The sequence below is a fragment of the Poecilia reticulata genome, chromosome 23, assembly GCF_904066995.2.
Source record: "Poecilia reticulata chromosome 23, P_reticulata-male-v2, whole genome shotgun sequence".
Lineage (NCBI taxonomy): Eukaryota > Metazoa > Chordata > Actinopteri > Cyprinodontiformes > Poeciliidae > Poecilia > Poecilia reticulata.
The window spans coordinates 3,412,563-3,433,397 of record NC_088852.1 but is presented as its reverse complement, the minus strand read 5'-3'; the positions used below and the strand labels follow the sequence as shown (position 1 = coordinate 3,433,397).

At 34.8% G+C, this 20,835-nt stretch overlaps 1 protein-coding gene across 5 annotated transcripts in view; it reads right to left on the bottom strand.

Moving 5' to 3' along the window:
- Positions 1-20,702, bottom strand: part of gnsa (glucosamine (N-acetyl)-6-sulfatase a) — a 36,313-nt gene extending 15,611 nt beyond the window's left edge. For 4 of the 5 annotated variants that reach the window (XR_014086030.1, XR_014086031.1, XR_014086028.1 and 1 more), the window contains exons 1-13: positions 20,371-20,702; positions 18,988-19,047; positions 18,196-18,402; positions 16,252-16,317; positions 14,652-14,750; positions 14,400-14,567; positions 12,200-12,282; positions 12,001-12,119; positions 11,823-11,926; positions 11,043-11,144; positions 10,006-10,116; positions 9,815-9,925; positions 9,523-9,683 (exon numbers count right to left, since the gene is read on the bottom strand). Coding sequence is in view for 1 of the 5 variants with exons in the window: in XM_008400887.3 (XP_008399109.1) it covers positions 7,427-7,493; positions 9,523-9,683; positions 9,815-9,925; positions 10,006-10,116; positions 11,043-11,144; positions 11,823-11,926; positions 12,001-12,119; positions 12,200-12,282; positions 14,400-14,567; positions 14,652-14,750; positions 16,252-16,317; positions 18,196-18,402; positions 18,988-19,047; positions 20,371-20,532 (1,620 nt within the window). In the remaining 4 variants the exon portion in view is untranslated. Of the gene's footprint in view, positions 1-6,812; positions 7,494-9,522; positions 9,684-9,814; positions 9,926-10,005; positions 10,117-11,042; positions 11,145-11,822; positions 11,927-12,000; positions 12,120-12,199; positions 12,283-14,399; positions 14,568-14,651; positions 14,751-16,251; positions 16,318-18,195; positions 18,403-18,987; positions 19,048-20,370 lie in introns of those variants that run through there. The other variant, XM_008400887.3, reaches the window with a different exon arrangement.
- Between the last annotated feature and the right edge of the window lie 133 nt (positions 20,703-20,835).

Below are 20,835 nucleotides of genomic sequence, written 5' to 3'. Positions count from 1 at the left end.
TTTTGCACATTTTGAGGTCATACTATACTATGACTTAATTTTGCACATTTTTGAGGTCATACTATACTATGACAATTTTTGCACTTTTTGAGGTCATACTATACTATGACTTTTGCATATTTTGAGGTCATACTATACTATGACTAATTTTTGCATATTTTTGAGGTCATACTATACTATGACTAATTTTGAATTTTTGAGGTCATACTATACTATGAATTTTTTTTTTTTTTTTTTTTGAGGTCATACTATACTATGACTAATTTTTGCACATTTTTTGAGGTCATACTATACTATGACAAATTTTTTGCACATTTTTGAGGTCATATTATACTATGACTCAATTTTGCATATTTTTGAGGTCATACTATACTATGACAATTTTTGCACATTTTTGAGGTCATACTATACTATGACAATTTTTGCACATTTTTGAGGTCATACTATACTATGACTAATTTTTGCACATTTTTGAGGTCATACTATACTATGACTAATTTTTGCACATTTTTGAGGTCATACTATACTATGACTAATTTTTGCATATTTGAGGTCATACTATACTATGACAATTTTTGCACATTTTTGAGGTCATACTATACTATGACAATTTTTGCACATTTTTGAGGTCATACTATACTATGACTAATTTTTGCATATTTTTGAGGTCATACTATACTATGACTAATTTTTGCATATTTTGAGGTCATAATATACTATGACAATTTTGCACATTTTTGAGGTCATACTATACTATGACAATTTTTGCACATTTTTGAGGTCATACTATACTTGACTAATTTTTGCATATTGAGGTCATACTATACTATGACTAATTTTTGCATATTTTTGAGGTCATACTATACTATGACTAATTTTTGCACATTTTTGAGGTCATACTATACTATGACTAATTTTTGCACATTTTTGAGGTCATACTATACTATGACAATTTTGCATATTTTTGAGGTCATACTATACTATGACAATTTTTGCACATTTTTGAGGTCATACTATACTATGACAATTTTTGCACATTTTTGAGGTCATACTATACTATGACTAATTTTTGCACATTTTTGAGGTCATACTATACTATGACTAATTTTTGCATATTTTTGAGGTCATACTATACTATGACAATTTTTGCACATTTTTGAGGTCATACTATACTATGACAATTTTTGCACATTTTTGAGGTCATACTATACTATGACTAATTTTTGCACATTTTTGAGGTCATACTATACTATGACTAATTTTTGCACATTTTTGAGGTCATACTATACTATGACTAATTTTTGCACATTTTTGAGGTCATACTATACTATGACAATTTTTGCACATTTTTGAGGTCATACTATACTATGACTAATTTTTGCACATTTTTGAGGTCATACTATACTATGACAATTTTTGCACATTTTTGAGGTCATACTATACTATGACTAATTTTTGCATATTTTTGAGGTCATACTATACTATGACTAATTTTTGCATATTTTTGAGGTCATACTATACTATGACAATTTTTGCACATTTTTGAGGTCATACTATACTATGACAATTTTTGCACATTTTTGAGGTCATACTATACTATGACTAATTTTTGCATATTTTTGAGGTCATACTATACTATGACTAATTTTTGCATATTTTTGAGGTCATACTATACTATGACAATTTTGCACATTTTTGAGGTCATACTATACTATGACTAATTTTGCATATTTTTGAGGTCATACTATACTATGACTAATTTTTGCATATTTTTGAGGTCATACTATACTATGACAATTTTTGCACATTTTTGAGGTCATACTATACTATGACAATTTTTGCACATTTTTGAGGTCATACTATACTATGACAATTTTTGCACATTTTTGAGGTCATACTATACTATGACAATTTTTGAGTCATACTATACTATGACTAATTTTTGCACATTTTTGAGGTCATACTATACTATGACAATTTTGCACATTTTTGAGGTCATACTATACTATGACTAATTTTTGCATATTTTTGAGGTCATACTATACTATGAATAATTTTTGCACATTTTTGAGGTCATACTATACTATGACAATTTTGCACATTTTTGAGGTCATACTATACTATGAATATTTTTGCACATTTTTGAGGTCATACTATACTATGAATAATTTTTGCACATTTTTGAGGTCATACTATACTATGACAATTTTGCACATTTTTGAGGTCATACTATACTATGACAATTTTTGCACATTTTTGAGGTCGTACTATGCTATGACAATTTTTGCACATTTTTGAGGTCATACTATACTATGACAATTTTGCACATTTTTGAGGTTCTATATTGATTTTTTGCAATTTTTGAGGTCATACTATACTATGACAATTTTTGCACATTTTTGAGGTCATACTATACTATGAATAATTTTTGCACATTTTTGAGGTCATACTATACTATGACAATTTTTGCACATTTTTGAGGTCATACTATACTATGACAATTTTTGCACATTTTTGAGGTCATACTATACTATGACAATTTTTGCACATTTTTGAGGTCATACTATACTATGACAATTTTTGCACATTTTTGAGGTCATACTATACTATGACTAATTTTGCACATTTTTGAGGTCATACTATACTATGACTAATTTTTGCATATTTTTGAGGTCATACTATACTATGACAATTTTTGCACATTTTTGAGGTCATACTATACTATGACAATTTTTGCACATTTTTGAGGTCATACTATACTATGACTAATTTTTGCACATTTTTGAGGTCATACTATACTATGACTAATTTTTGCACATTTTTGAGGTCATACTATACTATGACTAATTTTTGCATATTTTTGAGGTCATACTATACTATGACAATTTTTGCACATTTTTGAGGTCATACTATACTATGACTAATTTTTGCATATTTTTGAGGTCATACTATACTATGACTAATTTTTGCATATTTTTGAGGTCATACTATACTATGACAATTTTTGCACATTTTTGAGGTCATACTATACTATGACAATTTTTGCACATTTTTGAGGTCATACTATACTATGACTAATTTTTGCACATTTTTGAGGTCATACTATACTATGACTAATTTTTGCATATTTTTGAGGTCATACTATACTATGACAATTTTTGCATATTTTTGAGGTCATACTATACTATGACTAATGTTTGCATATTTTTGAGGTCATACTATACTATGACTAATTTTTGCATATTTTTGAGGTCATACTATACTATGACAATTTTTGCACATTTTTGAGGTCATACTATACTATGACAATTTTTGCACATTTTTGAGGTCATACTATACTATGACAATTTTTGCACATTTTTGAGGTCATACTATACTATGACAATTTTTGCACATTTTTGAGGTCATACTATACTATGACAATTTTTGCACATTTTTGAGGTCATACTATACTATGACTAATTTTTGCACATTTTTGAGGTCATACTATACTATGACAATTTTGCACATTTTTGAGGTCATACTATACTATGACTAATTTTTGCATATTTTTGAGGTCATACTATACTATGACAATTTTTGCACATTTTTGAGGTCATACTATACTATGACTAATTTTTGCATATTTTTGAGGTCATACTATACTATGAATAATTTTTGCACATTTTTGAGGTCATACTATACTATGACAATTTTTGCACATTTTTGAGGTCATACTATACTATGACAATTTTTGCACATTTTTGAGGTCATACTATACTATGACTAATTTTTGCACATTTTTGAGGTCATACTATACTATGACTAATTTTTGCATATTTTTGAGGTCATACTATACTATGACAATTTTTGCACATTTTTGAGGTCATACTATACTATGACTAATTTTGCATATTTTTGAGGTCATACTATACTATGACAATTTTTGCACATTTTTGAGGTCATACTATACTATGACAATTTTTGCACATTTTTGAGGTCATACTATACTATGACTAATTTTTGCACATTTTTGAGGTCATACTATACTATGACTAATTTTTGCATATTTTTGAGGTCATACTATACTATGACAATTTTTGCACATTTTTGAGGTCATACTATACTATGACTAATTTTTGCACATTTTTGAGGTCATACTATACTATGACTAATTTTTGCACATTTTTGAGGTCATACTATACTATGACTAATTTTTGCATATTTGAGGTCATACTATACTATGACTAATTTTTCCATATTTTTGAGGTCATACTATACTATGACAATTTTTGCACATTTTTGAGGTCATACTATACTATGACTAATTTTTGCACATTTTTGAGGTCATACTATACTATGACTAATTTTTGCACATTTTTGAGGTCATACTATACTATGACTAATTTTTGCACATTTTTGAGGTCATACTATACTATGACTAATTTTTGCACATTTTTGAGGTCATACTATACTATGACAATTTTTGCACATTTTTGAGGTCATACTATACTATGACTAATTTTTGCACATTTGTGAGGTCATACTATACTATGACTAATTTTTGCATATTTTTGAGGTCATACTATACTATGACAATTTTTGCACATTTTTGAGGTCATACTATACTATGACTAATTTTTGCATATTTTTGAGGTCATACTATACTATGACAATTTTTGCATATTTTTGAGGTCATACTATACTATGACAATTTTTGCACATTTTTGAGGTCATACTATACTATGACTAATGTTTGCATATTTTTGAGGTCATACTATACTATGACTAATTTTTGCATATTTTTGAGGTCATACTATACTATGACAATTTTTGCACATTTTTGAGGTCATACTATACTATGACAATTTTTGCACATTTTTGAGGTCATACTATACTATGACTAATTTTTGCAATTTTTGAGGTCATACTATACTATGACAATTTTTGCACATTTTTGAGGTCATACTATACTATGACTAATTTTGCTTTTTTTTTTTATGACATTTTTGCTTTTGAGGTCATACTATACTATGACTAATTTTTGCATATTTTGAGTCATACTATACTATGACAATTTTTGCACATTTTTGAGGTCATACTATACTATGACAATTTTGCATTTTTGAGGTCATACTATACTTGACTAATTTTGCATATTTTGAGTCATACTATACTATGACAATTTTTGCACATTTTTGAGGTCATACTATACTATGACTAATTTTTGCATATTTTTGAGGTCATACTATACTATGACTAATTTTTGCATATTTTTGAGGTCATACTATACTATGACAATTTTTGCACATTTTTGAGGTCATACTATACTATGACTAATTTTGCATGTTTTTGAGGTCATACTATACTATGACTAATTTTTGCACATTTTTGAGGTCATACTATACTATGACAATTTTTGCACATTTTTGAGGTCATACTATATACTTTGACTAATTTCTGCATATTTTCGACATTTTTGCATATTTTCGACATCATACTATACTATGACTAATTTTTGCACATTTCTGAGGTCATACTATATACTTTGACTAATTTCTGCATATTTTCGACATCATACTATATGACAATTTTTTTTCACATTTTTGAGGTCATACTATACTATGACAATTTTGCACATTTTTGAGGTCATACTATACTATGACTAATTTTTGCATATTTTTGAGGTCATACTATACTATGACAATTTTTGCACATTTTTGAGGTCATACTATACTATGACTAATTTTTGCACATTTTTGAGGTCATACTATACTATGACTAATTTTTGCACAATTTGAGGTCATACTATACTATGACAATTTTGCATATTTTGAGTCATACTATATATGACAATTTTGCATATTTTGAGGTCATACTATACTATGACAAATTTTTGCATATTTTTGAGGTCATACTATACTATGACAATTTTTGCATATTTTTGAGGTCATACTATACTATGACAATTTTTGCACATTTTTGAGGTCATACTATACTATGACAATTTTTGCACATTTTTGAGGTCATACTATACTATGACTAATTTTTGCATATTTTTGAGGTCATACTATACTATGACAATTTTTGCACATTTTTGAGGTCATACTATAGTATGACTAATTTTTGCATATTTATGAGGTCATACTATACTATGACAATTGTTGCACAATTTTGAGGTTATACTATACTATGACAATAGTATAGTATGACGAAAATTCGAAAATTTGTGCATACTTTCGGCATCATACTATAACTATGACAATGTTTTGCAAATTTTTAAGGTCATACTAAACTATGACAAATTTTTGCATATTTTTGAGGTCATACTATACTACTATGACAAATTTTTGCATATTTTCGTCATCATACTATATGACCTTTTTGCACATTTTTCATGTCATACTATACTATGAAAATTTTTGCACATTTTTGAGGTCATACTGACAAATTTTTGCATATTTTTGATGTCATACTATACTATGACTAATTTCTGCACATCTTAAGGTCATGCTATATACTACTATGACAAATGTTTGCATATTTTCGACATCATACTATAACTGACAATTCTTTGCACATTTTTGAGGTCATACTTATAATATGACAAATATTGGCACATTTTGAGGTCGTAGTATATGACTCATTTTTGAACATTTTTGAGGTCATACTATACTCATTTTTGCAGGAGGTTGATTTTAGACTTTTAATCAAATATTGAGACAAATCTATATATTTAACCTGCAGCATTTAATTAAATCGCTAAAAGTTTAATGTAAACTCAACTTCTTCATGATATTTAGAATAGAAGAAAGAAATGAAAGCAAAAAAAGTAACAGTGATTCTTTATTTGGACAAACACACAACACAAAAATACATGAAAATCTGGCATATTTAAAAGTTCATATTTATTTTTAAACTTTCCCTTTGAAGGAAAAAAACATTTTCTATGTTAACTGTAGTAAAGATCATCATCAGTAGCAGCTGGAGAATCTGGATATGATTTGCAGGTTTTATATTTTTCCCTGTTTAATAAGACAGAAAGCAATTTATGCTTCACAACATAGGATATTTCAAAAATTCTAATAAATAAAAAAAAAAATCCCTTACATTATTTCCCTGATCCAACTTTGAATTAAAATCATAAATAGGACAACATTTGGCACTTCTTCATGTTCTTGTCTCCTCTGTTTTACATGTTTAAAAAATGTGAAATTCTTGATTAAACACTGAAACGCAGCCTAACTATTTAACTTTCTGCTTCCTGTGGGCAGATAGGGGAGAAACAAACGTGCAAATCTGTGCTGACGGAGACCTTTTCAGTCTTTTACAAGCATCAACTGAAAAACATGAAGTTTAACGGCTGATTTGGCTTCATCCGTCTCCATCCAGAGAAGATGGCGGCTCCAAAGCAAGGCAGTGGCAGCAGGAAAAGGCCTTCCACCTCTTACTGTCCAAGTCTGCTCAGCCTCCAGCTGCGGCTTGAAAACAGCTGCTGAGGGTTGAACTTAAACCTGACAGGAGAAAAATAAAATTTTTAATGTTGAATGAACAGGGTTTTTTTTAATACTGACTATCGGCTGTAAAAACCAGAATATTACATCTAATATACTATGCAAATAATGTGTAAGTTGACCTAATTTTTTTACATACTATAATGTCTTTAATATTTCCTATGTTGGTCCCAGATTGTGGTATAAGTTGTGAACATTGTGTGAATGACGCAAAAAATTTGAAAAAATTACAAATGCTATACTATGATGCGAAAAACACGCAAAAATGAAAAATGCTATATTATGACGTAAAAAACTTATAAATAGGATGTGAAAAATGTGAAAAAATGACAAATGCTATACTATGACATAAACAATTACATACTATACTATGACTAATTTTTGCATATTTTCGACATCATACTATTAGAAATTTTTGCACATTTTTGAGGTCATAATATACCAGTGTTGTGGTCAAGACCCCCTAACCCGAGACCAAGACAACACCAAGACCAGAGCGTATCGAGACTGAGACAAGAGCAAGACCAGCGGCCCGCGCTAAATGACACGACGGTAAATAACGCTCAACTATAAACGCTGACCAAGGAGCAACAAAGAAGTAACCAAGCACAAGGCGCTCACCGTGACTGTTTTCACCCTTTTTTCCGCTACATGAAGCCAGGTAGCGGGAGCAAAGCATTACAACAACAAAAAAAACAGCTCTCAGTGACATTACAGTCCTATTTTCTAAGTAAAGAGCCGTTCAGAAGAATCGGACTGTTCCTGAATGTCACATCACTATATTGCAGACATTTGGACACAGCGTTGTCCCATATATGAAACAAGTCAGTCAACACCTCCGCACAATAATTAAGTGCAGTGAGTGACAACTTCTTTTCCATCACAAATGCTTATGTGTCTCTGTACAGCTAGCTTTGCTAGCATTACGTCAACGGAGCTTACCTTTCTAAGTGACGAAAAAAGTTAGACGTTGTCCCAACCGTCTGTGAAAGCGAAGCGCTGCTGAGTTAGCCGTCGCCATCAGATTTCTTATGATTTATGCAGCTTTATTCCATTACTGACAATTAGACAGACGTCTTCTGCCGCTCAGAGGAAACCACTGCGCATGTCTCAGAGCCGCGTGCGAGTGAAAGGTGGGGAGCAGGAGGGGGAGTAACAGAAACACGTTGTTGCTTGGATTTTAATCGGTGCGTTTTGCATCCACTGAAGAAAACGATGTTAAATATGTAGGTATGCTGTACGTTTTGTGATATTTTCACAGTTGCGGTCTTGACTGGTCTTGAAATAAAATGCAGAGTCCTCAGCGCCCGAGACCGAGACAAGACCGAGACCAAATGCGGTCGAGTCCGAGACGAGACCGAGACCATCAAATAATGGTCTCGAGACCTACAACACTATGACTCATTTTTGCACATTTTCAACATCATACTATACTATGATGCAAAAAATGTGAAAAAATTACAAATGCTACACTGACGTGAAAAATGCTAAAAAAAATTACACTTGCTATGACGTAAAAAACATAAATATGACACTTGCTATACTAAAATGCGAAAAATGTGAAAAATTACAAATGCTATACTATGACACAAAAAATGCAAAAAAATTACACTTGCTATGAAGTAAGTAACGTATAAATATGACACTTGCTATACTATGACGTGAAAAACGTGCAAAAATGACACGTTTTTTATACGATGACAAAATTTTTTTGGAAAAATTACACTTGACGTAAAAAAACATAAAAATTACCCTTGCTATATTATGATCAAAAGATGTGCAATAATGGCATGCTATAGCATGACATAGCAAAAAATGTGCAAAAGTGACAACTGCTATACTATGAAGTAAAATACAAATAAAATAGACAAATGCTATATTTTGACGCGAAAAATGTGCAAACATTTCACATAGTACAGCATGATTTCAAAAATGATCTCAAATCTGGTGTATATGAAGCACGTAAAACATGCCCAATTCCTCATTTAACCAAAGTCAATAGATTATATGTTTTATAGTCAAAATGCACCTTCGATCATAAACTCCAGGTGTTCGACATGTCTGCCCAGAGCACGACTGCAGCATCATCAGCCGATGGTTCATCTTTTCCAGCACTTCCTGCTCAATGGTTTTTGCGATATTTTTCAGCTGGTAGGGGTCTGCCGTCATGTTATACACTTCCACAAACACCTGCAGAACAGACAATCATGCTAGGCTTCAGATCCAGCCACTAGCAGTCACTAAAGTCAGGGAAGTTCTGAGCTAATTAAAATCCACATCTTGAGGAAAGCTGGGTCTTTTAAATGAAACTGATGATGTACCTCATTGTCATCGAACTCGCAGTACTGCAAGTTGGCAGAGGGGGCGACGGTGCGCACACAGGCATAAGTGTTGTTGTACGAGTCCTCGCACACACAGTCTGGGAAGCACTCCTGCAGAAGAAGAAGAAGAAGATTTCTTTACACGTTCATTCAACAGGTGAACGATATTTTGATCTGGGTTTTCCTCGTACCGACACTCCCGGTCCCAACAGCGGGCAGGCCGGATCCGAAACGTTCCTTCCTTCGCCTTCATACTCCACCAGGATGTCTGTTCTCCAGCTGCTGCTGTTCATCTTCCCTTGCTGCTGAAACAATAAATTAAGTGTCTTGATTTATCATAGTTTCTTTTTTGTTCATTAAAGTTTGTTTTCTGCACCATTCGATTAATTTTATCCTGTCTTATTTCATCTAAGTGTTATAATAATAATGTCAGCCTATACTAGCACATATTATTGTGTATAATTTGACATAAACTTGACATACAGCCTAACTGTATGCACATACCCACTAAGATCTGGCTAAATGTTAAAGTTGCACCAAGCTGAGTATTAGGCCAGAATTGGGAGAAACCATTTAAAGTTGTTGAGCCAAATTTTAAGAATCATCCATAAATGTGGAAAAGTTCAGTATTTAGGCTGTTTCAATGTCGATGTTTGAGATCTTTGTCTCCACGTTTGAACCATCTAGATGTTGATTTCAGGTGCAAGAAGCAAAACAACAGATAGAAAAACAGCCCACAGCATGATGGGTTATGGATAATCTGGAATTAAAAATGGAGATACAATTAATGTTTTACAAATCTTGGCAGCTGTGCAGTCAATCCACTCAGAAAACCTTTAATCACTGAAAGACAAAAATTATCTATTATGCTGATGATGATCTGATTTAAATGAAGTGAGCTCTATGTGCAAATAGTTTAAATAATGTAAGTTATGACAGATTTAGTTTTACAATATTTGGACAAAAAACAAATTATATAAATACTAATAGTATACTATCAGTTAAATAACATGAGTCAGACTCATAAATACTGTTATTTAAATACGTAATGGCGATGATGCAGTATAAAAGCTTTTTTCCGATTCGTGGACATTTGGAATATTATTTACCAAGTAAAGAGGAGAAATGTTTTTACCGCTCTTTAAGATTACATAAACTGAGATTACTCTGCGTTTAAACCATTGATCAATGATTGTTCTTGTGAAATAAATGGATTATGTTCTCTCACCATAATGGGCAGGAAGGACATGCCGTCCATTTGGGTCTTGCTGACGTTGTAGCCGGCGATGTCCAGGATGGTCGGGCCGAGGTCGACGTTCGCCACCGGCATCTGACAGCATGAACACAGAACAGATGGCTGAACCTTCAAAGTTATAATTTTACTATAACACATCTGATAATATGAAAAGTAATTCAATTCAAAAATACTTTACTGATCCCAAAGGGAAAGTAAATAACTCAATAATTTGGGATTCTTCAGAGTTATTGTGGTCAGGAATGATCTCCTGTTTGTGTTACAGCGAATTTGAAGAAGTTGACTCTTAAGGACAAGTGAGATAAAATCCTGATGTGTTTTGCTTTCACACTCCACTGTGTCAAACAAACCAAACCTTGTGAAAAACTTGTTCCCCTCCTCACCTGTGGGGGCGCCACCACAAGAACCACTGAAGAAGATAAGCTCCTTCTTCACCAAATGTAAACAAAAATGGAGTGCCACCAGATTTTAGTGGTTGTAGTATTTCTGTTTTGTCTTTAGCCAAAGACCACAAGACATTTCTTGCATCAGCGCTAGACTCATGAGTTTGTTTTGGTTGTTTATACCCAGAATGCTTTAGTTCACTTCCTGCTTTTGGAGCGGTCTCCGGTCCACTTTGCATTCACATATGAATTTGAATTCAAATCGTGCCAACCGAACTGAGACGAAGGTTTTTATGTGAACCAGAGCTGGCCGTTTTGGTCGATTCCGTATGCAACAGTATAAAAACTGAGACGGTGTGAATGTTTGTACCTGGCTGGTCTGGTTGGGTTTGATGTTTGGTCCTCTGACCATGAGAGGAACCCTGATGTCGAACTCATAGAGCTGCCGTTTGTCCAGCGGCAGAGAGAACTGACCTGAATCAGAGCAAAACGCTGTAATTCATCACATCACCTAAAGAGAACTGGCAGAGATCAACATCCTCACTCACCTGTATGGTAGCCATTATCAGAGGTAAAGAAGATGTAGGTGTTCTCTAGTTCACCTCTGACCTCCAACTTCTTCACGATTTTCTCCACCAGATCATCCACTGACAGTAAAGTTCTCCATCTAGAGCAACAAAAACAGATGTTTGATCAGCAACAGAAGAAGCAGATATAAAGGTTAGAGAAAAAAATAAAACCACAAACCGCTTCCTGAAGGCGTCATCGAGGAACTTGACGGAGGAGTTGGACATGGGAGTTTTAGCCTGACGGATCAACCAATGTTTGTCCTAAAATCACCAAATGAAGTCGGATTAATAAGGTTTTTAAATGAATGTAGCTGTTTTAACTGTCCTAAAATAGAGATGGATTGAGTAGAGAAAGAAATATGAGAGAAAGAGGGTTTACCAAACTATTGGGTGGAAATCAGTTTTCAATAACAGTAGAGCTGAACAATAAATCAATAACAATATATATTGTGATAGAAACATGATCAATATCAATAGATACTGATCAATACGTCTGATAGAATATTCAGAACATATTCACTGACGTCTGATCCAGAAAGAAAGGCTAAGCTAGGTTGGTGGAATCAACTAAGTCAGTGGTCCCCAAACCCCGGTCCGTGGACCGGTACCGGTCCGTGGACCAATTGGTACCGGGCCGCGCAAGAAATAGTGAAATATTTCCGTTTTATGTATTATTTGAGACTGGAGGATCTTTTATTTTGAAAACACCAACACCGCCAACACTGAGGCCACAAGCAGCAAAATGAGTAAGAAACAGATCAGATGTCTTAAAGTTTCTTTGCAAAGGGGAAAAGGCCCAGAGAAGAGACAGGAGAATGGATTTATCCCGGAATGGTAGGTGAGTCCCACATTACAACCCCGCTCTGTGTAACATGTGGCGACCGGCTGCTAATGAGGCAATGAAGCTTCAAACTGCTTCGCCACGTAGAGACCAAGCAGGCTGTGGATATAAGCAACACTTCGGGTGTCATCGTCTCCCATCACTCCCAGATGGGACCGTCTCGTTGCAGAGAAACTAGCTCAGGGCTCCCGTTAGTCAGTATCATGAGTTAAAATTTTCACCAAAGTAAAATGTTCATTTTTGTGGCATATCTGTATCTTATTTTGAAGGGATATGCAAACGTTACCATAGCGACCAGAGTCAGAGCGTTTGGGCAGTGGTCGAGAGGAGATGAGTAGAGCTTGTGAGTCTTAAGTCTGGTTTAGACGGAAAGATTTAAGAATTGTCGGCCGATTCTCCAAACCTCTGTGACCACAGAGCTGATAAAAGTCCAACAGGTTCGATCAGTTTGTGTGTCCAAGGCAGGAGCAACACGAACCGATTCCAGTCACAAACATCCCGATTCCAGAGGATAATCCAGTAAAACCCCCAACATAACGGGAATTTAGAATAACCAAACACGGATGACGATGTAGAAGCAATAGTGATAGTTTGTGGAGTCATTTTAAGAGATAAAAGACGTAACAAAAAGAAAAGGCGGTGGATAAAAAACGACGGGAGCAGCTGCTCTATTTGCTGCACTATGATTTGGAGGTGACTGTTTTTTTTCATAGTTAACATTTTTAACTGAATAAACATAATAATGACCTTTAAATTTAATAACAAACACTTCCGCATATCGTCTTCGATATCCACGGACTCTCAGTTGATGTCAGCGGTTTGGGATTCCCCTCTGTTCTTACGTCACCGCGCTTTCTGATTGGCTACCTGTCACATTCAGCAGGTCGTATTCTTGTTCCCAGACAAGAAAAACCCCACAGGTTGCGATAAAAACTCTAAGACAACCCAAATTGGGTATATTCAGGATTTAGCGGGAACACCAACACCACCTCAAACACCCCCCCCCCCACCGGGACGCAGCTAAATTTTCCTAGTCTTGACCGGTCCGCGGTAATAAAAAGGTTGGGGACCACTGAACTAAGTCACTCGCTCTTTGGTTGCCTAGCAACAACCTGCTGGGTAATGAGCAGTTTCAAGTTCCCTACCCCACCCAACTTTGGTTACCTAGCAACATCCTACTGAGAAACAGTTTCAAGTTTCCCCACTTTGCCTCATAACTGCTTAAAAATAAACAAAATGGTGTTTAGTTAAAACTTTGGATAAAACAGGAAACCAAACAAAAAACTGATAAATAATTAGATACTGACAGTTATTGATATTGACTGATATGAAACATTATAACTTTTTCAGCTTGTATTGGCCTGGAAACTCAGTTTCTCTGGGGTAACCTGTTGGTTTTTGCCTGTAATTTTTTATGCGACAGTAAAAAGGGAAAGGTTTATCCAGATTTAACATCATAGTCAAAATAAAAGTGAGAGACATTTTAGAAATGTTTGAATCCATCTGGTTCCTGCTGCATATTAAAAACGTGTCCCACCTTCCCGTGGACGTTAAAGTTGGGGTCTCTGGGAGCCTTGGTGTTGTTGAAGCGGTCCTTGTACTGAGGAGCCGCCGTCCATGGGGAGTGTGGCGCCGGCGTGGAAACCATCATGAAGAACGGCTGGTAACTGGATTTATACTGGAGGAAGTCCAGAGACCTGTTAGCCTGGGAGAGAAACAAAAACAAATTTGATCAAAACATTTCCCTTGTGTCTCTAATTGCACCTTTGACACTTAAACGAAGTCTCACCAGCACATCGGTCAGGTAATCTCTGCTGTAGTCCGCTCCATGTTTCTGAGTCTTCCCATTCACTGACAGAGCGTAGTTGTAGTATTTAGAGTTTTTCTCCTGGAAAACAAAAGTTATCCATTAATTCACTTTGAGAATCTCTGGTTGGTTCAGGGATAAAAACACAAATCAATCTGGCAATTCTTTCTTAAATACTGTTTTTTCAACAAAAAATATCGGTAACACTTTATTTGATGGGGGGTGAATAAGACTGACATGAGACTGTCATAAACATGACACAACTCCTGTCATGAACATGAATAAGCCTTCATGAATATTTATGACTGTTGTCAAAAAGCGTCATTCGGTAAATTATGACACTTCTAATACAAAGTTGACATTATTCAAAATGTCTTTGTTATGACAACTTGACATTAACCAGGAAATCATTACTGATATAAATTTGTTATAAAAGTATTACTGATTGCACTTTAAAATTTAGGTAACTTTATGTTATTAAAGGTAAAGTTTAAGCAGTAATGATTTCCTGGTTAATGTCAAGTTGTCCTAACAAGACATTTTGAATAACGTCAACTTTGTATTAAAAGTGTCATAATTTACCGAATGACGCTTTTTGACAACAGTCATAAATATTCATGAAAGCTTATTCATGTTCATGACAGGTGTTATGTCATGTTTATGACAGTGTCATGTCAGTCTTATTCACCCCCCTTCAAATAAAGTGTTACCAAAATATCTTTACAAGTTTAGTTTTAAAGGTTCATTTTAATGGTCCAAAATACAGAAATTATGCTGGATGTTATGCTAAATCAGAAGTCATGGTAAACTTGCTAGCATAATTTTGTTGTATGCTAAAACAAAACTAGTTGGTCTCAGAATTATGCTAAACAGAAATTCATATTTAGCCTAACTTACATTTTAACATAAATTCTGTTTTAGCATCTTGCTAAAATGTGATAGTAAAACACACGTTATGATAAACTTGCTAGCATAACTTGTGTTTTAGCTTAAATTCTATTTTTGTGTAAATTTTGTTTTAGCGTGATATGTTTTATGGCAAATCTGAATTTATGATAAACTAGCTAGCATAACTTTCGTCTTAGCATTATGCTAAAACAGAAATTCAGTTTTAGTATTATGCTAAAATGGAAGTGATGCTAAAACAGAATTTATGTTAAAATACAAAATACACTTTAGCACAACATCCTATAGCATAATTTCCATTTTTGCATGAAATCTGTTTTAGCAAAATTCTGTTTCAAGTTAAATTTGAATTTATGATAAATCTGCTAGTATAGCATCCATTTTATCATAAATGCATTGTTGCATTATGGCATTTGCTGACCATTATGGGCCACAATAGTCCACTAAACAAAACACCTTTTTGCAGATATAAGGAAAATATTTGGTAGCGGTAATTCATAAGATGGACCTTAAACTTCCAGTCAATCTTGTGAAGGTTAAATAATAATCCATATATCCATTAATCTTCTCCACTTTGTTGTGGTAATTATTTCTGTAAAGATCAAACAAACTCACGTTTGACGTTAGGGTTGAATCGTTAAACTTAACATGAACTTTAAAAGCTAAAATGTCTTACCAGTGCCACCCAGTAGCTCCAGCCTGGAGGAACATGCTCCAATCCACCAGCGTCAGAATGTCCATACTGGAAGTCATAAACAACCTAGATATTTTTAATAATCTCAATATAAGACAGAGAGCATTTTAATAAAGAAGCAAAGAAGACGGCAGATGGAAAAATGCGTATTACCCCAGATTAAAATGTTGTAAAAGTAGAAATGAACCATTCTTCTGTCGTTATTTAATAATCAGATCTTACTTAAAGTTACATTTTTAATAAGCACATGTAAACACGATGTTGTTTCTCCAGTGAAAGCATTGGTTATAGCCAGGGGTGAAAGTAGTTTTAAATTCTTGGGGGTACTAGCTCTTGAATTGCTACAAAATAAAGCTGTATTTCCTTCAGCCCATGGCTGCAATGTTGACACCTTGAGAAGCTATGAGACCTAAATCCTGAACATGATGGCATGGAGAGCACCCCAGTTTTCCATGTCTGGCATATAACTATTTATTTTAGCTTTTAAACTGGTTCTATTGACCCTGTGTCCAGACAGAGGGATAATCAGTAGCCCAGCATCATGACCTGTTTGTTCTGAAGATCCTGCAGCTTCCACTTCTCTTCCTAACATGGCGCCTCCTCACCCTGACTCTCATACTGACAGGAGGAACCACAGAGCTCTGTTAGGTTAAAGCTCATCTTCTGAAGTTGGGATGTTTTTCCTCCAACAGGTTCCAGAGGAATCACCTCAAACCAGATGTTGAACTGGATTTTATTTCAATGTCATTTGTGAATGTTAGAGACTCATTTTCAAAAGTGGAGCTATAAAGATTGAAAAAGGTTATCATTTTGGAGAAAATCTCATCAACATCAATATTTTCACTAAGAAGCAAAATAGATAGTTTGATAGAGGAAAAGCCTCTCAGACTCTGAGCTCGACAGCACCAAACTATTTTTTTATATTAGACAATTTAATTTCACATAATTATCACGGTAGAAGCCATTTGTTTGTTAAATACTTAATGAAACACATTTACCGTGTTTGATGTTTGTTGTAAATGACGTATAGTCACAAAGATAGTTAGTCCAAGTTTGTCGTTTATTGAACGTTCAGAAACTACAGCGGCTGTGATGAGCCAATGCAAAAGTAAAAAAAGGTAAAACAACCAGAACAGGTGATCAACTCTAAACCAGTCTCACCTTTTTACTCTCCGTCTCTGTCATTTAAGCACAACCGTTGCTATGGCAACCTCCTGCACTCCACAAGCCGACCAGAGACTATGTTAAAAACATAGCATTCAGTCCGTTACGATATTAGGTTTGCAGGCTTGATATTTATTTTGCAATCATTAATAAGCCTCCATGAACACAGCGGTGGTTGATTAGTTAATTTTAAACTCCTGCTCTGCTCGTTATTTTGATAAAGGAATAAAGGAACCGAAACGCACAGAATTGCACAACACCTTGTTGAAACAATAATCACTGAGATTATTATTGTTGTTGGGTCATTAATTTGAACACGTTTTTTGATTTGTTGTTGTTCATTAATAAAGTTACGAATGTTTTGATAAGGAGCCAGAGGACGTGCTGCTCTCAGTGTCCTGGCGACGTTCAGTTTGTCACTTAATGCTGAGATCGACTCCAAACCTTAAGCGATCGACATGTTGCACCGCTGCTCTAACAAAGCACAAACAGTTCAGAAACAATACGAAATGGGAAAAAAAGCTATTTCTTAACTGATTAGGTCGTGTTTTAGTTTGTTCTTGAAAAACTAATCAGTCACAACTGATTAGTGGGTGAACTCACGGCTGCACAGTGAACCCATTGATTCTTTACAGCAGACAGCCGCTCCTCTCTTGAGGGTACTGGCACCCCCGCTAAATCTTCTAGGGGTACGCAGTACCCGACCGTACCCGCCGACTTTCACCCCTGGTTATAGCAGAAGTGGAGGCTCATGTTTCTGACCTGGTTGAGGTATTTCCCTGCGAAGAAGGTTTGGTATCCTCCGAAGCTCTTCAGCAAAGCGGGGAAAGTCTGCGGCTCCTGGCTCTTCTGCCAGGCCGAGCTGCTGCAGTTCCCCTCCAGCGTGTTGTTGATGACATGGTGGTTATGGGGGTATTTCCCCGTCAGGATGCTGGCTCGACTCGGGCAGCAGAGAGGACTGGCGACAAACTGAGAAACACAAGCAAAATGGACAAAATAAGCTAAAATGTTACATATATCATTAGTATGGAAGTGCAGAGCTGCCACCTAAACAACGGTTTAGTTTATCTTTTTTATTTTGAACAAACTTTCTGGCATCAATTTAACGCCATATTCTCAACTCAACTGGGAAAACAATTTTGCACTTTGAGCACAAATTTGCTTCGTTTCTCTTTTGTTTCTGTTTGACATGTAAAGTATTCTGTAAACTTCTATAAAATATCTAATCTCTGTTCAAGGTTTTGACAAAATAATTCAAATTAAAAAAAAACAGAATCAGTATTAGCGAGCCTTGTCCTGTTTTAAAATAATGATAGATAATCTTAGATAAAATCTTATAACAATATAATCTTCTTTCCTCTGTGATCCTTATAATTTTAGGTAACATCATCAGTATATCGTGCTGCCATTAGATCCAAATAACATTTATGTACTTAATTATCACAGATCTGAAAGTAAAAGATCTGCAGACGTTCACATTAAAGCACAGCTCTGATTTTGTGGTTGCAGCTTTACTCTTCCTCATTATAAGACGCCTGAGGTGGTGATACTTACGGCGTTTGTGAAGGTTATCCCAGCATCACCAATTAGTTTCTTAGTCTTGGTCAACGGCTTCTAAAAGACAACAAAGTGGTTTTGTTACACCACAACTTGTAGAAAGAAACTAAGAACTTCGTAAAAATCCCTTTAAAGACATAAAGCAGAGGCTAAACCTTAAGGTTTCAACTCTAAAGTACAAATTTCTGCTTCATGTTGCAACCTTAAACTGAGACAACTTGACAGTCCAGTCCAGTTCTTAACTGGTTTTAATCTTACCTAAAGAAAAGTGACTTCTTTGTGTCAATAGGTAACTTTTCATATGTGGGGTCCCCCAAGGTTCAATCCTGAGACTCCTCCTATTTGATATCTACACTAGCTCAGGTTATAGCAAAAAATAATATTTGTTACCATAACTACGCAGATGACACACAGCTCTACGTTATGATGCCACCAGGTGATTCTGAACTCACTCAAGCAATGAATAATTCTTTCACTGCTTTCTACTCAGCTGAATAGAAACAAAACTGAAGTTTTAGGTCTTCGGACCTAAAGAGGAATGATCTAGAGTCGGAACGCAGGTTCAGTTATTACAGCTAGAAACTAGAAATCAGGCCTGAAATATGGGTCTAAGCCTTCAGATGCATAAAGACAGTTACAAAATCAGTCTTCCATCACCTGAAGAACATTTTCAAAATTAAAAAACTAATATTCCAGAAAGATCTAAAGAAACTAATACATGTGTTTATCTTGAGCGCCAAAAATAGACGTTAAAATACTTCTGTAAGTTTATAAATCTGTCAATAGCTCAGCACCAAAATACATAAAAGATTTGCTGTTGCTGTTTTAGTCTTCTCGTTCCGTTTTGTGTCCCCAGAACCAGAACCAAACATTCAGTTATTATCCTCCATTAATCTGGAACAAACTTCCACTAAACATCCGAAGCACTGCGTTCTTTAAATTCAGGCTAAAAACTCATTTTATTAAAGCTGCCTCTCATTGACTGGAACTGAAAAAACATATTTTATTTTTATTTGATAATCATTATTCTTAATGATCGAATTGGTCAAAACGTAATGTTAGTTGCTTGCTTCATAATTGATTACTGTTTTAAACCACTTTGCCTTGTTGCTGAAATATGCCACACAGATAAACTTTAAAACGTTTTCCTTCACATCATTGTCCTCCCCAAACCCGTAATTTGACCTAAAATGATGGGATAAAGCTTTAGTGAAGATCCTGCTGACTCTATTAAGATTCCTAAATGATGGCTTCAGCCAGGAATGTGAGCCGTCAGCTTTAGACTGAACTAACAATTATATTCAGACGTAATTAACATTTTTACCACAATTAACTCAAATATGAAGCTGTTAACTATTAGTAGTGATAACATGTACCGACCAAGCCGCCCATAGCGATGTCCAGGTCGTCAGTGAGGATTAAAACGATGTTTGGTCTCCGGTTGGTTTGTCCAAACAACCCGTAGCTTTGCTCGCTCCAAAGAGTGACGCAGATTAGCAAACAACTCAAAAAGCTCCTCAAACAGTAGCGATTAAACTCCATTTTCTGAATCCAGGTGGAAAATACCGAAGCTAGCAGTTCGTAGAGTCAAAGTCGCGGTTTAAAAATAAGGAAAAGATGGTGTTCAGAGAATAAAACTAACTGCTCGGCGCTACACTGACAGACAACGGTTTCCAGTATATGGGTCACGTGCTACCGCTCAGATACGGAAGTTTCAATCAGCTGACTGCCGCGTTCGTCAGTTTCGACGCCATATTGTGTGTGGCAAGTTGTGGAAAACGCAAAAACGAAAGTCTTAATTATTGTTTTAAGGCTTTTAACATTAGCTGCGAGGGGTGTAGTGAT